The following is a 15,770-nucleotide window of genomic DNA, read 5'->3' as shown; positions in this document are numbered from 1 at the left end:
GCACATTTAAAGAGAGAGAAAGAAGACGACTCCAAAAAAATAAGAATGGAGGGCATTAAAACAATGAGAAATCATAATAAATCCCCTTCCTGCAATGAGAAATAACAGTGGTAACGAGGAATAAAGATAGAGAAAGGATGCTAGTTGCATTTCCTGAAACGTCACGTGGAACAAAGTATGCCTGGATCACAGGGTTGATTCCTTTCTAAAGGCCAGGCTTCTCTACCTTGCTGTAGCTGGTTGGACATGACCAGGGTAAGATCTCCTTGTGCTGGTGGCTTGCCTTTGTCTAGCCAGGAAGGACTGTCCAGAGCCTGTACTAGCCAGTCTATCTTCTGCTGCTTTTTTATGCAGAGTCATTCCCTGTGAATAAAGACAAACTCATTAGTGAACATTCGTGCATGCTTCTCAACGTGTTGTCCATTTACTACTTGTCTTTCCTTTGCGTTATCAGCACCATCTAACCTGTTTGGGACTTTGACATTTTGCCAGAGAATTGTGTGAAAAATGTGTATTTTTGCAAGCGTAAAAAGGCTGCTTTACTTTCAAAGTTTGTAGTAATCAAGCAAAAAGGTTTCAAGGATAGTAAGTTATGCCCTCCCATACTTGAGCATGATTTTCTGCATACATTGCAACCACACATTGCCCGGGCACTCTTTTTTTTTTAAGTTATTTTCAAATAAAAATAAGGTGCATCTCTCAACTTTTAGCAATGCATTTCTCACATGGAAATATCAGCATATTATAAATGGCAGGAATTTGTTCTGAGAGAAAACACAAATATGTTTGTTGTTGATGATTGCAGCAGGAGCTAATTGGCCATGCTGGCTCCTGACTGCTGATTGACTGGGAGAGATTAAAAATTAAAATTCCTGACAGCACGCGCTCAGACAGTTCTAATTGAGAGAATCAGGAGAGAGAAAGAGAGAGAGAGACTGGTCTGGGCAGTGGAGAAGAACGGAGGCCTAACCTGGAAGGAAGAAGCAGCTGAAGCTATAGCCACCCATCTGGACCTGCAGAATAGCCAGCCAGCTGAACTAGCAGCATTCCCACTTGGGCCTTGTCTGTACCAGCAAACCATCCCAGAGCAGACTCAGCTTATACCAGCAGAAGAGTTCTTTTGCAGGTATACTTTATACCAGTCCCTAAACAAAATAAACTATATCAGCAAAAGCACTTTTTTGCTGGTCTAACTGCATCTCCACTAGGTCTTCTGCTAGCATAGTTATGCTGGTTAGGAATCTGACTTTTTCACCCTCCCAACAGGCATAGCTATGCTGGCAAAACTTTAAAGTGTAGACAAGGCCTGGGAAACAAGGGGCCTTAAAGGGACCTGGTCATTTCAGAGAAAAAAAGAGCAACAGAAACTTGTGAGTGGACCAGGAAAAAGACCATTGTTATTTCCATGCTGTTGAGACTATATACAGCACTTCATAAATTCATGCCAAACAAAATCTCTGCCACATGGAATTTACAAACCAACATATATGACACATCTGTAACAGGCAACACTTTGAACACAAATGGGTGCTGCTATTCAGGGGAGGGGAGGTTTAGCTGTTTAAGTACAGGATTTGGAATCAGGGATTCCCGGGTTCTACATCCAGCTGTCACTCACCTGCGGCAAGTCAATACCTTTCTGTCTCCAACTCTAAAATGAGAATGGTAATTCCCTCCCTCAGAGGGGTTTTGTGAGGACTAACGGGATGATGTTTGTAAGAACATGAGAACGGCCATACTGGGTCAGACCAAAGGTCCATCTAGCCCAGTATCCTGTCTTCTGACAGTGGCCAGTGCCAGGTGCCCCAGAGGGAATGAACAGAACAGGGAATCATCAAGTGATCCATTCCCTGTCGCCCATTCCCAGCTTCTGGCAAACAGAGGCTAGGGACACCATCCCTGCCCATCCTGGCTAATAGCCATTGATGAACCTATCTTCCATGAATTTATCTACCGTATATACTTGTTCATAAGCCGAATTTTTTAGTAAAAAAGGGAAGCATCAGAGAAGGGGATCAGCTTATGAATGGGCAGAGAGGGGGACACAGCCGCTCCCCCCAACAGAGGGGGCAAGCAGAGGCAGCACAGGCAGCAGAGCCAGAAGGGAAGAGGCGGGGCCAGAGTCTCTCCGCTTCTGGCCACGCTGCTCTCCCCCCAGCCTCCGAAGCAGCTGCAGCTCCAGGGCTGACAGGCTGCAGCCACGCCGCTTGGCCCCGCCAGCCGGAGCAGGCTGCAGCCACGCCGCTCGGCCTGCCAGAGCGGCTCCGGCCAGGCCAGAGACATCCTCCCCTGGCCCGCCCCAGCTAAGGTGGGAAGGGATGGGATGGGGAGATTGTGGGGGTCCCGGGCTAGGGTCATGTGGGGGGTGGTCACAGGGGTTACTCCCCTGACCCCCAGCTTCTCTCCCCCCCAAATTTCCCCACCAGTTGCTGTCCCGGCCCGTCAGGGTAAGCAGCTGGTGCACCTGGACAGTTTGTTTACGTAGGTTTACTCCGTGCCTGCGGACGCTTGAGGTAAACAAACTGTCTCTGCCCGCCAGCGGCTTATCCTGATGGCCCAGGAGCCAAAGTTTGCCGACCTCTGAATTATAAAAATTCCATTTTTACTTATCCATCCGGGGGGGAGGGGAGAAGGGGGGCGCGGGGGGTCGGCTTATAAATGAACCAGCTTACGATTGAATATATATGGTAGTTCTTTTTTGAACCCTGTTATAGTCTTGGTCTTCACAAACTGTAAATTGCTTTGACTGTGTGAACTGCTATTCAAGTATGTCATGCGATGAGAACTCATTTGTTTATCCTTACCCATAGCTGCTGTATCTAAACTATTAACATGATATATATAGGTAATTGTGAATGCTTGTACGATGGAGAGTTTTCAGGCTCATGTCACACAGAAGAGAAAATTCCTGTCACAACAGACTGAGTCTTCTCCTTCTAGTTTGTTGACTTTGATAATCTGAGGGCATTTGATGTACAAACCCTTTCACTGGTTTGCTGGTCAGCTGCACTGCTCTGGGGGGAGTTCATATGCACATTCTTCCCCAGGACTGCAAATAGGGTATTGACGAGTCAGGGAACAAGGCAAGCGGCAGCAGGCAAGCACGTGCACAGAAAAGATGGGAAAGTGAGTGTGCTCGAGGATGTTTGGTGCTGTAATTCTCTATAAGAGCCTTTTGAATAGTGCAGGGGAGCAGAAAAATCCTTAGAACTATAAAGGAGTTTTTACAAAACTATTTCAGACCACACTGTTTAAAAGGTGATCTGTCAGGGACTGGAAAAATACAAAGTGATGTAATTTAAAAAAACTGAAGTGGTCATTGTCCCTTTAAATGTTAATGGGATGTTTTATCTCCAAGTAAGCAAGCATAACATTAGGAAATTATGCAAAGTCATCTGAAATTGCTTTCCCACACCAAAGGTTCAAATAATCAAGACAGGATGTGGTGGAGCATTGTTTCTTCTTTCCAATTAATGAACATGAGAGGGAGCATATTGGCTGCCAGGCATCTTAAGGGAAGGGACCTGGGAGGGATTCAAGCTCCCTTCTGGGACATCGACATACCACAAGGATCAGAAATTCCATCTATCAGGAGGGTGGTTCTGAAGGGGCCATGCCCTCTGTCATGGGTAACTCTGGTTCACTCAGGGTGAAATATACCCCCTGTCCAAAGGGCTAGGTAAAGCACGTGGCCCTACTTTATGCTGTATTTTGAGGAAGGAAGTAGTGCATCAGCCTTGCGCTGGCTCTGTGCATGTTCCCCCTGATATTCCTTTTATATGCTCCAGGGGACAGCTTCATGTATTGGAAGGAGGGAGTGTTGTTTTTACCTATATAGCCACCATTACTGTACTCTGGTTAAATTCCCCTTTGGTTTTCTCAAATATGGTTCTCTCTGCTATGTGTGGAGAAACTGTCTGTACCATTCCCCTCTATTCGACATTGGTGAGGCCTCATCTGGAGTACTGTGTCCAGTTTTGGGCCCCACACTTCAAGAAGGATGTGGATAAATTGGAGAGAGTCCAGCGAAGGGCAACAAAAATGATTAGGGGACTGGAACACATGAGTTATGAGGAGAGGCTGAGGGAGCTGGGATTGTTTAGCCTGCAGAAGAGAAGAATGAGGGGGGATTTGATAGCTGCTTTCAACTACCTGAAAGGGGGTTCCAAAGAGGATGGCTCTAGACTGTTCTCAATGGTAGCAGATGACAGAACGAGGAGTAATGGTCTCGTGGATTTGTTCGTCTCTGGGGTGCCACAAGTACTCCTGTTCTTTTTTGCGGGTACAGACTAACACGGCTGCTACTCTGAAACCTGTTCTTTGAGAAAGTAACAGATTTTTTAGGCACAAGAACAAATGGATATAAACTGGCCATCCGGAAGTTTAGACTTGAAATTAGACAAAGGTTTCTTACCATCAGAGGAGTGAAGTTCTGGAACAGCCTTTCAAGGGAAGCAGTGGGGGCAAAAGACCTATCTGGCTTCAAGATTAAGCTCGATAAGTTTATGGAGGAGATGGTATGATGGGATAACATGATTTTGGTAATTTATTGATCTTTGACTATTAGTGGTAAATAGGCCCAATGGCCTGTGATGGGATGTTGATGGAGTGGGATCTGAGTTACTACAGAGAATTCTTTCCTGGGTATCTGGCTGGTGAGTCTTGCCCACATGCTCAGGGTTTAGCTGATCACCATATTTGGGTCAGGAAGGAATTTTCCTCCAGGGGCCCTGGGGGATTTTCACCTTCCCCTGCAGCGTGGGGCATGAGTCACTTGTTAGAGGATTCTCTGCACCTTGAAGTCTTTAAACCATGATTTGAGGACTTCAATAGCTCAGACATAGGTGAGCGGTTTATTGCAGGAGTGGGTGGGGAAGATTGTGTGGCCTGCATTGTGCAGGAGGTCAGACTAAATGATCATAATGGTCCCTTCTGACCTTAAAGTCTATGAACAGAGTGAATTCCATCAAGTTGCAGTGGGGGAGGTTTAGATTGGATATTAGGAAAAACTTTTTCACTAAGAGGGTGGTGAAACACTGGAATGCGTTACCTAGGGAGGTGGTAGAATCTCCTTCCTTAGAGGTTTTTAAGGTCAGGCTTGACAAAGCCCTGGCTGGGATGATTTAACTGGGAATTGGTCCTGCTTTGAGCAGGGGGTTGGACTAGATGACCTTCTGGGGTCCCTTCCAACCCTGATATTCTATGATTCTATGATTCTATGATTAACAAAACCAAATATGCATAACTTGGCTAACTGCCATGGTAGGGGACCATAACAGTCAATAACCAGTGTCTAGAACCTCTTTCAGAGACATTTTAATGAAGTATAAATAAATACACTGAAGGTTGTGAGCAATCAAGGAAGGAAAACCAACTTGACTTTTATATTATGAACTCATGTTTAACCTGATGTCTGTTATCAACATGATCTCTTTCAGCATTTTGTGTATCCACTTTAAGTTATGGCAAGCATAGCTACAAGATACAGGTACATGCTTTAATTATTTATATTTTTTAGTGTTGTCTTGTTTATAGATTACTGAGCCAAATTCACTCATCTGTCTGTGTGCACACAGGACAGTTTTTTTTTTTTTTTCTGTTCAAACAACTATATTGTACTTAAATGAAAAGGGTTCATGATAAATGCCACACAGACACCACCAACAAAGTCTGACAATTGTAATCCTAATACAGTTTGGAGCATCTTACCATATTATACCAGGCACTCACAATAAATTTCTCCTCCATCTCTCTTTGCGTCTTTGTTTTCTCATATTCTTTCTAGGGGAGAAAAAAAAAAAAAAAAAGAAAAGAAAACAAAAAGACCATACATTTAAAGCTGTATGACAAGAATGGATAATATGTATTAGACAGACATTGCCTGAACCCAAAATGCCTGGATTCATAGATTCCAAGGCCAAAAGGGACCATTGTGATAATCTAGTCTGACCTCCTGTGTAACACAGGCCCGAGCACTTCCCCAAAACAATTCCTAGAGCATATCTAGCAAACATGGAAAAAATCTGGAAAACCTAGAACAGCCAAGAGAAAACATACGGATTGTTACCTCTAATGAATGAAACATTCGGTCCCGTTCCTGCAGCTGATTTTTCAGAGCCTGAATCTCAGGAGCTGTGCCCTGGTTTTGTTTAGGATCTAAAGTACGGATAACCTGCAAGATGCAAACACAACAGTTCATTTAAATAAATACCACAAAGTGATCTCACTAAATACATCTAGATAACATAAAAGGCACCAAGCGCCAAAGGATTATAACCATCCAAGATAGGTCTTAAGAAACATTAAAGTCTTTTAAAGTAGGTACTTGTAACTATGTGGGATGGTTTTAAGAAACTTAACACAACACAATGTGAGAAGAACACACTATTCTAAGATTCTGTATCCTTTCATCCAATCACATCCACCCTGCTAGGTCAGTCAGTGGTGGTGAACGTCCTGCCACTGCCTGACTTCACCATGTAGGGTGGTGTAAATTGAATCCTATTTAAGAGATGCCATAGCATCTGCTCTCTGCTGTCTCTTAAAGGACTCCATCAAAACAAAAAGCTCGAAGGCTTGATGTCTTGGACTCAAGAATATAGAGTCAGAGAGAACTAGTTCTTCTCCCGCTTCCAGTGTCACAGAGTGAGGGTGAAGGGTATCCGTCCCTGAAGCCATTCTCCTCAGTGCTAAGGGATACATGCAGGAAATATTTCCCTCAACTTTCCACCCTGCACTCAAAGACTCCCTCTCACTGGAAAGAAATGGTGGAAGGTGACCATGACTCAGGGACTTGGAGCACCATTGTCAGTTTCTCCCGGTAGCTCTGCTGCAGCCATTAGCAGGAATCCGAGGGAAGTGCCAGGGAGATGAAGAATCCCCATTAAGTTTGATGGGTCGATATCTCCCTAGGTTCATATGTGGCACCTACCACAGTAGGATTTGAACACCTATAAAAATTGAACTAAAGCAAGAGAGAGAGTCCAACAAGTGGCCTAGATTTCGAATTCCATCCAAGAAAGTTGCTGGAAACTTTTTAACAGTAAACGTGTGTGTGTGCGCTAGCATGTACACAGCCACTTCACTTCCTCCTCCTGTCTTCTGCCTACTTCAGAACTTCGCATAGGTAATGAGGATGAAGTGATGTCAGACACTGAAATGTCAAATAGAATATGCTGGAACAAAATAATCATTTAAGTTTTAATAAACCTCCTTTAATAGATGGTATTCATGCAAGAGTCCTGAAGGAAATTAACAATGAAGTGGCTGAGTTACTAAGATACTGTGTACTCGGTCATTAAATCTAGCCACTACACTGGGTATAATCACTGTATCCATTTTTTAAAAAGGCACTAGGGAAGGATCATGGAAATATCAGTAAGTCACAAAAAGCATAAATTTGTTGAAAAATAATTAAAGCTAGTGTTATATAAAACTCTTGGATCAACATGCTATGAACAGGACAAATCAGCACAGCTTATGCAAAGTGAAAATCTTGCCCCTCTAACTTGTTAGAATGCTTTGAGAGAGTCAGTAACACAACGGATAAAGAAGAAGTGAAAAATATAATTTATTTGGACTTTCAAAAAGCCTTTGAGATCCTTTACAAGAGGCTATTAAGTCACAAAAGAGGAGAGGTAAACTTCTGTCATGGACTAGAAACTCACGGATGGGTTCTAAATTAATTCTTCTCACTTAGGAAAAAGACATAGGCATCATCATGAACAGCTCAGTGAAAACATCTGTCAGTGGATGCAAAAAAACTAACAAGATGTTAGGGTGTATTCAGAATAGGAAAGAAAATAATAGTGAAAATACCATACTGCCATTATAAAACTGCTGGCATACCCACACCTTCACAAGGGGTGATGGCCGAGAGATTAAAGTGCTCAGTTACAAACCCAAAGGTTGTGGGTTTGAGTTTCGCTTGATCTCACACTGAAGGGCCGCCTCCAATTCACCCAGCTGCAAAATGGGTACTTGATCTATAGGATTAGGAAAGTAAAAGGTCACAGCAGTCCCTTGTGTACTGTTGGCTATGGAAACTGACATGTCTATAAAACTGTATCAGCCTGATGAGCCATCTGTGGCTTGAGGAAGACTTTGATTTTTTTACGTCAGTTTTGGGCACCCCACCTTGAAAAGGATATAGCAAAATAGAAAAGGGGTAGAAAAGGGAAAAGAAGTGATTAGAAGCATGGAACAGCTTGCATATGTGGCTGTACTAAAAATCCTTCATTTGGAGAAGAGATAAATAAAAGGTGACACAATAAAGGGGTATATAAAAGAATAAATGGCATAGAGAATGGCAGTTGGGTGCTCCTATTTACCCTCTCAAATCAAGAAGGGGAGACCAAAGAAATTAAAACTGACAAATTATTTTTTGACACCGTGCATACATAATTAACCCATAGAACTCACTGAGGCAAAGAGCTTAGTAGGATAAGCTATTTCTATGAATATCTCAGTTATAGCTGTCATAATAAACATTAAAAAGGGAAATTAACCCTTATGCTTCAGACATAAACCAACCCACTAACTGACTAGAGTTGGAAAGAACTTTCCAACTTTATGGAAGAACTATGGAAGAAATTTAAAGAACTTTATGGCAGGCGACCAGCTTGGCTTAACGGTGAAATCCTAGCGGATCTTAAACATAAAAAAGAAGCTGTCAAGAAGTGGAAGGTTGGACATATGACCAGGGAAGAGTATAAAAATATTGCTCGGGCATGTAGGAATGAAATCAGGAGGGCCAAATCGCACCTGGAGCTGCAGCTAGCGAGAGATGTCAAGAGTAACAAGAAGGGTTTCTTCAGGTATGTTGGCAACAAGAAGAAAGCCAAGGAAAGTGTAGGCCCCTTAATGAATGAGGGAGGCAACCTAGTGACAGAGGATGTGGAAAAAGCTAATGTACTCAATGCTTTTTTTGCCTCTGTCTTCACTAACAAGGTCAGCTCCCAGACTGCTGCGCTGGTCATCACAACATGGGGAATAGATGGCCAGCCCTCTGTGGAGAAAGAGGTGGTTAGGGACTATTTAGAAAAGCTAGACGTGCACAAGTCCATGGGGCCGGACGAGTTGCATCCGAGAGTGCTAAAGGAATTGGCGGCTGTGATTGCAGAGCCATTGGCCATTATCTTTGAAAACTCGTGGCGAACGGGGGAAGTCTGGACTGGAAAAAGGCTAATGTAGTGCCAATCTTTAAAAAAGGGAAGAAGGAGGATCCTGGGAACTACAGGCCAGTCAGCCTCACCTCAGTCCCTGGAAAAATCATGGAGCAGGTCCTCAAAGAATCAATCCTGAAGCACTTACATGAGAGGAAAGTGATCAGGAACAGTCAGCATGGATTCACCAAGGGAAAGTCATGCCTGACTAATCTAATCGCCTTCTATGATGAGATTACTGGTTCTGTGGATGAAGGGAAAGCAGTGGATGTATTGTTTCTTGACTTTAGCAAAGCTTTTGACACAGTCTCCCACAGTATTCTTGTCAGCAAGTTAAAGAAGTATGGGCTGGATGAATGCACTACAAGGTGGGTAGAAAGTTGGCTAGATTGTCGGGCTCAATGGGTAGTGATCAATGGCTCCATGTCTAGTTGGCAGCCGGTGTCAAGTGGAGTGCCCCAGGGGTCGGTCCTGGGGCCGGTTTTTTTCAATATCTTCATAAATGATCTGGAGGATGGTGTGGATTGCACTCTCAGCAAATTTGCGGATGATACTAAACTGGGAGGAGTGGTAGATACGCTGGAGGGCAGAGATAGGATACAGAGGGACCTAGACAAATTGGAGGATTGGGCCAAAAGAAATCTGATGAGGTTCAGTAAGGATAAGTGCAGGGTCCTGCACTTAGGACGGAAGAACCCAATGCACAGCTACAGACTAAGGACCAAATGGCTAGGCAGCAGTTCTGCAGAAAAGGACCTAGGGGTGACAGTGGACGAGAAGCTGGATATGAGTCAGCAATGTGCCCTTGTTGCCAAGAAGGCCAATGGCATTTTGGGATGTATAAGTAGGGGCATAGCCAGCAGATCGAGGGACGTGATCGTCCCCCTCTATTCGACATTGGTGAGGCCTCATCTGGAGTACTGTGTCCAGTTTTGGGCCCCACACTACAAGGATGTGGATAAATTGGAGAGAGTCCAGCGAAGGGCAACAAAAATAATTAAGGGGTCTGGAACACATGACTTATGAGGAGAGGCTGAGGGAACTGGGATTGTTTAGTCTGCAGAAGAGAAGAATGAGGGGGGATTTGATAGCTGCTTTCAACTACCTGAGAGGTGGTTCCAGAGAGGATGGTTCTAGACTATTCTCAGTGGTAGAAGAGGACAGGACAAGGAGTAATGGTCTCAAGTTGCAGTGGGGGAGGTTTAGGTTGGATATTAGGAAAAACTTTTTCACTAGGAGGGTGGTGAAACACTGGAATGCGTTACCTAGGGAGGTGGTGGAATCACCTTCCTTAGAGGTTTTTAAGGTCAGGCTTAACAAAGCCCTGGCTGGGATGATTTATTTGGGGATTGGTCCTGCTTTGAGCAGGGGGTTGGACTAGATGACCTCCTGAGGTCCCTTCCAACCCTGATATTCTATGATTCCCCATGAGGCAGGTTATCACAAAATTGTTACCTTACTAGGTGCCACCTGGTGCTGGTCACTGTCAAGGACAGAATACTGGACTGGGTGAACCACTGGTGTAAATGAATATGGTGCTTCCAATGGGGGGATTGGTGTTTGTATAAAAGACAGATAGGTGAACAGGGGCAGTGGGAAGTTGGTTTTCACAACCATGAATTTGAGGTAGAGGCTTCTGCAGGAAGAGAAACTTAATACTATGTAGCATATTGGTATCAAACTGAAAAGTACAACAAAACCCATTAATTAGCTTCCTTTCCTGTGGTGATTAACATTGTTAGATCTGTTTTATTTATTTTCATTACCACAGAGAGGGGGTGAGCAACATAAACCTAAGCTCAGAGCACCATGCACTTACACTCTTGGCCTTTTCCAAGTACTTTTTGTATCGTTCCTCCATTTGCTTCATTTCTTCCTCTTTTTTCCGTAAAGCTTCTTGTAATTCTTCAATTTTGAGTGCTTCATGTAGGGAGAAACGCATTTAAAAAAGTCATATTAAAAATACACACACTTTAATATTGTATGTTTAAATATAAATTAAACCCATAGCTAGCACTTATTTTTTCAGTAAAGGAGAGCACAAGTCAGGATAGCAAAATGTCCTACTAATTCAGCAGACAAAGTGGTTAAGTATTCAACAACTCAGAAACACATGTAGGGAGAAACAGTGTGTTCTACTCCACTGTATGCACCAGTTAAATAATTAACCTGTAGACAACGTTACTATTGGAGCATATGGAAAATTAAAGGGATAACTAGTGCCCTTCATTAATGTCACTATTGGCCAACTCACTGTTAATTCATAAAAGTGAGGGTTAGCAATGCAGTACACGTTCCAAAACATTGTGACAGTATAATTCACCTAAGGCAAATATAAGTTAAAGAAATCTATAGGAGAAAAAACTCCTGTACATATTCCCCCAAAGGTAACACTGAAGAATTTCACCAAAAATGTGACATAAAAGTAACAAATTATTTTTAACATTTTATAAATAAGTTTTATGGACCAGCAGGACAGTTTCATTGTACAGACACTTGAATGGGTTGATTTATGAGGATATCTAGCCAACAGCATCCGTATAGATTATCGTTCGTCCAAGGACTTGTCTGAAGAGACTGATTTTGTCATCCCTGATCAAATGGTGCATGACAAAAGTGTTTGGTTCTTGGAGAATCTCAGATCAGGCATAACTCCTGATAATCTGTTTTGCAATTACACTTTGTTGTGGCACTCACTCCCATTTATCTTACTTGCAACATCCTCTCCTGGCCTGACACTGAGAATGTGACCGGGAAAAGTAAGATCTACTTTACTGATCATTACTAGAGTCAGAAAGGGATAGTCAGAAAGGTTATATTATCTATTTTAAAAATTTTGCTTCTTACTCTACCCTACAATCCTAGATATTTTCAGTTGTTTCCACTCATGACTGTTAAAAGAACCCAAAAAATTTAATTACAGACACAGTTTTTACTGTGACGCTTCAGAGTAGGATAACTCTTGAAGTACAAAAACTTTAGAAGGTTCCATAAATGGCATTTAGGCCTATCCAAATAAAAGCTTAGGCCAAGATTTTCAAAAGCTGCTAGTGCTTTTGGGTGTTCAATTTGAGACACCTTTATGAAAAAATTCCAAGTACCTGCCCTCTAAAAATCAGGCCCCTTTAAGGTGTCAGATACTTTAATATTGAGGTTCAGCGAGTGGGGAAGTTGCTGAATCCCCATATTCTTTATTTCCAGACATTTTATCATTTTTAAGGTGTGGAATTTTTGTGAAGTGTAATATTATTTTGTGCGGTTATTGGACTCCACTGAAAAACATTTTCAACTTTAACTCTTTTTGAGCTAAGTTTTTCTCTTGTATGAATAGACCAAAATTTGTAATATTGAACAGCTCCCAGATTGGCTTTTACTCTAGAAAAATCAGAGAAAACTGTTGCTGAAATGGCAGCTTGGCTTTTCTCGGTGAGTTTTCTAATGGAGGAAAACTCACAACTGTTGTTATATCTTGGTTCCAAATCTTCAATAATGTGCATGATGGAGAGGGAGGGAAGGGGCAGCCATTTAAAAATGTCACTTCCTCCTTCAACCCTTTACTGTCATCTGCCACTCACTCCCACTGCCTATTTTCCCTCCCATCCCCACAGATACATAAGTGTGCCCATCCCCTATCAATGTGCCCGCGCTCAGACACAGTGGGCATAAGGATTATGTGGGCTGACATCTTACAAAGGCCTGACTAGTCAATACCACATCTTTGAATTATCAGAGTCCCCCAGCCATATGTCTTATATTATAGAAGATAAAAAACTAAGGAATGTGTCCCAGTCAAACTAATGCAGAACAAAATAGTATGTAGATCTTACAGGATCCTTTCATGAATAAAGCCTGTCTGGCACCTTCAGATAGATGCTGGCGTTGTTGTTTGAAAGATGATGGGGCACTTATTTTTTTCCAACCTATTCAATGTACTGGCGGCACACAATTGCCTTTTTTCTAAAAGCAATACACCATTTAGAGTCCTTTTCAATTGGGCCTTGGTGTATGACTGTGAAATCCCAAACTGGCCTACTTGTCCAAAGCCACATTCTCATTGACCAACCAGCGTCCAAAGATTTACTCTAATGATTTTTCTGAACCTCCAACTCTGTCAGCACCATTCCAGTCTACTATCTGAACACATGTTGACGCAACATGTAGTACGTATCAGCATATTGTGGGAGAGCTAATAAGCATGGAGGGATTTTTAACGTAACAGATACCAGGGATATGAGCCTATCTCAGATAACAGCAATTTTGGATAACTGAGGTTATGACGACCAGTAAAGAACTGTATTAACTTGACATTCCTCTGGGCATCAAGATTTTAGTAAAGTGACCTCTGCTTCTTCTCTATAAACATTAGCAGTATCTTTAGGGTCAGTAAATCTTGATAGTCTCCTCTGCAAGAATTAATATCTGCTTACCATTGTCAGACTTCCCTATAATTCTGTATCAATAAAACACTTAAAAATTTACAATCCATTTTTTTACAACGTTTTACAGTTCCCTGTTAATTAAAGACCCTCCGAACATACAAGCTTTTTAATGTAAAGACTGTGTTCTAATGGAGGAAAACTCACAACTGTTGTTATATCTTGGTTCCAAATCTTCAATAATAGCTCGTTTCCTCTGTATTTCATTGTTAGCCTCATGCAGCTTCTCCCTGTTACAAATTGTGAAAAGATACATTATTGTTCCAACACTCTTCTCCATCTCAAATGAAAATTAAGCAATAAAAAAAATTCCAGGTTCTACAATTCTAGGAAATTATAACAAAGCTGACTTTTGGCTGCGAGGCACTAGGGCATGGTGAGTGATGATTTAACTGGGAATTGGTCCTGCTTTGAGCAGGGGGTTGGACTAGATGACCTTCTGGGGTCCCTTCCAACCCTGATATTCTATGATTCTATGATTCTATGAATGAACAAAGAATGGAACTGTTTAAAAAACAGAAGAAAAAACATTACTGTATATGCACAGTTGTAACATCAGAAAGCTCCATTCTGAGTCCAAAATTCTACAATTACTTTATAATTTACAATAACCTGTACAAAGCCTGCTTGAAATACATGATTTTGACAGCTATGATATTATTAAAGACTGGCTAACCCCCCACAATGCTCCAAATAGAGACTATACACTTCTTGTAAGCCAGTAGGTCATTAAGTGAGGAGGTTACTTACCTGTAACTGGAGGTTCTTCAAGATGTGGGGTCCCTATTTGTATTCCATAAGTGGGTGGCATGCACACCACGCACCGGAGTCCGGATGTATTTCTAGCAGTGTCCATTGACCCACACGTGTTTGCAGCCAAAGGTATAAGAGACGCAGATCACACATCCCCTTTTCAGCACCCCCTCTTACGGCTGTGCAGTCCAGTCCGCAGCAGAGGGAACGGACAGCAGGTATTGGAATACAGACAGGGACCACATATCTTGAAGAACCTCCAGCTACAGGTAAGTAACCTCCTCCTCTTCTTCTTCTTCTTCGAGCGATGGTCCCTACACTTATTCCATATGTGGGTGAGTAGCAAGCAGCAATCAGTGTGGAGGTGGGTGAGAGGATGCAATGGGAAGTGCAGTCTGCAGTACGGCTTGGCCCGTAGCAGTGTCCGTAGCCGCTGCTTGTGCAATGGCGTAGTACGACGTGAACGAGTGGACAGAGCACCAGGTTGCTGCACGACAGATGTCTTGCCACAAGACGTTCGCACGGCAGGCCAATGTGGCTGCTTGTGCTCATGTACAGTGTCTGTGACTCCATCAGGTGGTGGTATGTTGGATCATACCTAGGATTCGTGGATGCACCTGAAGACCCATTTGATTCATTGGGAGGAGAGGGCTTGGCCCTTGGATCGGTCGGCAACGTCCACAAATAGTTTTGGCAATGAGCGAAAGGAGTAAGTCCTGTGGAGATAGAATGCCACTTACACGGCAGATGTCGAGGGAATGCAGGACCCTGTCCGCGTGGGAGGCATGTGGTTTGGGGCAGAAAACAGGTAGGTGGATGCACTGATTTAGTGGAGTATGCTCTGTCTATCCTTGAGCCCCATCCAAAAATCAAATTGGGGTGCCGGCACTGATCCTGTATGAGGAGATCCCGGAGTGTTTGGAGGCAGAGTGGTGTGTGGATGGAGAGTCTGAGGAGATCCATGAACCAAAACTGATGGGGCCAGAATAGGGTGACGAGTATTACAGTAGTTCGGTTCCAGTGGATCTTGCGTAACACTTGTGGGAGGAGGGGAATGGGGGGAAAGGCATAGCGGAGGTTGCCTGTCCAGGGGAGGAGAAGAGCGTCGCCCTGCGAGTCCTCTCCCATGGCCCCCCGGCACAATAAAGGGACAGCTTTAAGTTCTCACAAGTGGAAAAGAGGTCCCACCACAGGGTACCCCATTTGTGGAAGTAGTATCTGAGTGTGGCATTATGTAACTCCCACTTGTGGGTTGAAAGAGAGAGAGCCCTGTGTGAAGGAACAGGGGTTGTGACTCGGGCCACACAGTGGTAAGAAGGAACTGAAGACACATTGGCCCGCACACCCTATTATATCCTTGGCTGAGAACACAAGGGGATGCCCTACGCACGTGCGTGTCAACAGATACTGCTAGAAA

At 43.2% G+C, this 15,770-nt stretch overlaps 1 protein-coding gene across 4 annotated transcripts in view; it reads right to left on the bottom strand.

Annotated features, from left to right (window-relative positions):
• Positions 1-15,770, bottom strand: part of HOOK3 (hook microtubule tethering protein 3) — a gene marked incomplete at its 3' end in the record, with an annotated part of 143,297 nt that overhangs the window by 15,664 nt on the left and 111,863 nt on the right. For 2 of the 4 annotated variants that reach the window (XM_084628916.1, XM_084628919.1), the window contains exons 18-22: positions 13,748-13,830; positions 10,984-11,084; positions 6,068-6,172; positions 5,710-5,781; positions 227-363 (exon numbers count right to left, since the gene is read on the bottom strand). In XM_084628916.1, coding sequence (XP_084485042.1) covers positions 227-363; positions 5,710-5,781; positions 6,068-6,172; positions 10,984-11,084; positions 13,748-13,830 — 498 coding nt within the window. Of the gene's footprint in view, positions 1-222; positions 364-5,709; positions 5,782-6,067; positions 6,173-10,983; positions 11,085-13,747; positions 13,831-15,770 lie in introns of those variants that run through there. The other 2 variants (XM_084628918.1, XM_084628917.1) reach the window with 2 other exon arrangements.

The sequence above is a fragment of the Lepidochelys olivacea genome, assembly GCF_965140295.1.
Source record: "Lepidochelys olivacea isolate rLepOli2 genome assembly, chromosome: 5".
In the NCBI taxonomy this organism is placed as follows: Eukaryota; Metazoa; Chordata; order Testudines; family Cheloniidae; genus Lepidochelys; species Lepidochelys olivacea.
This window is presented reverse-complemented; position numbering and strand designations above follow the sequence as displayed.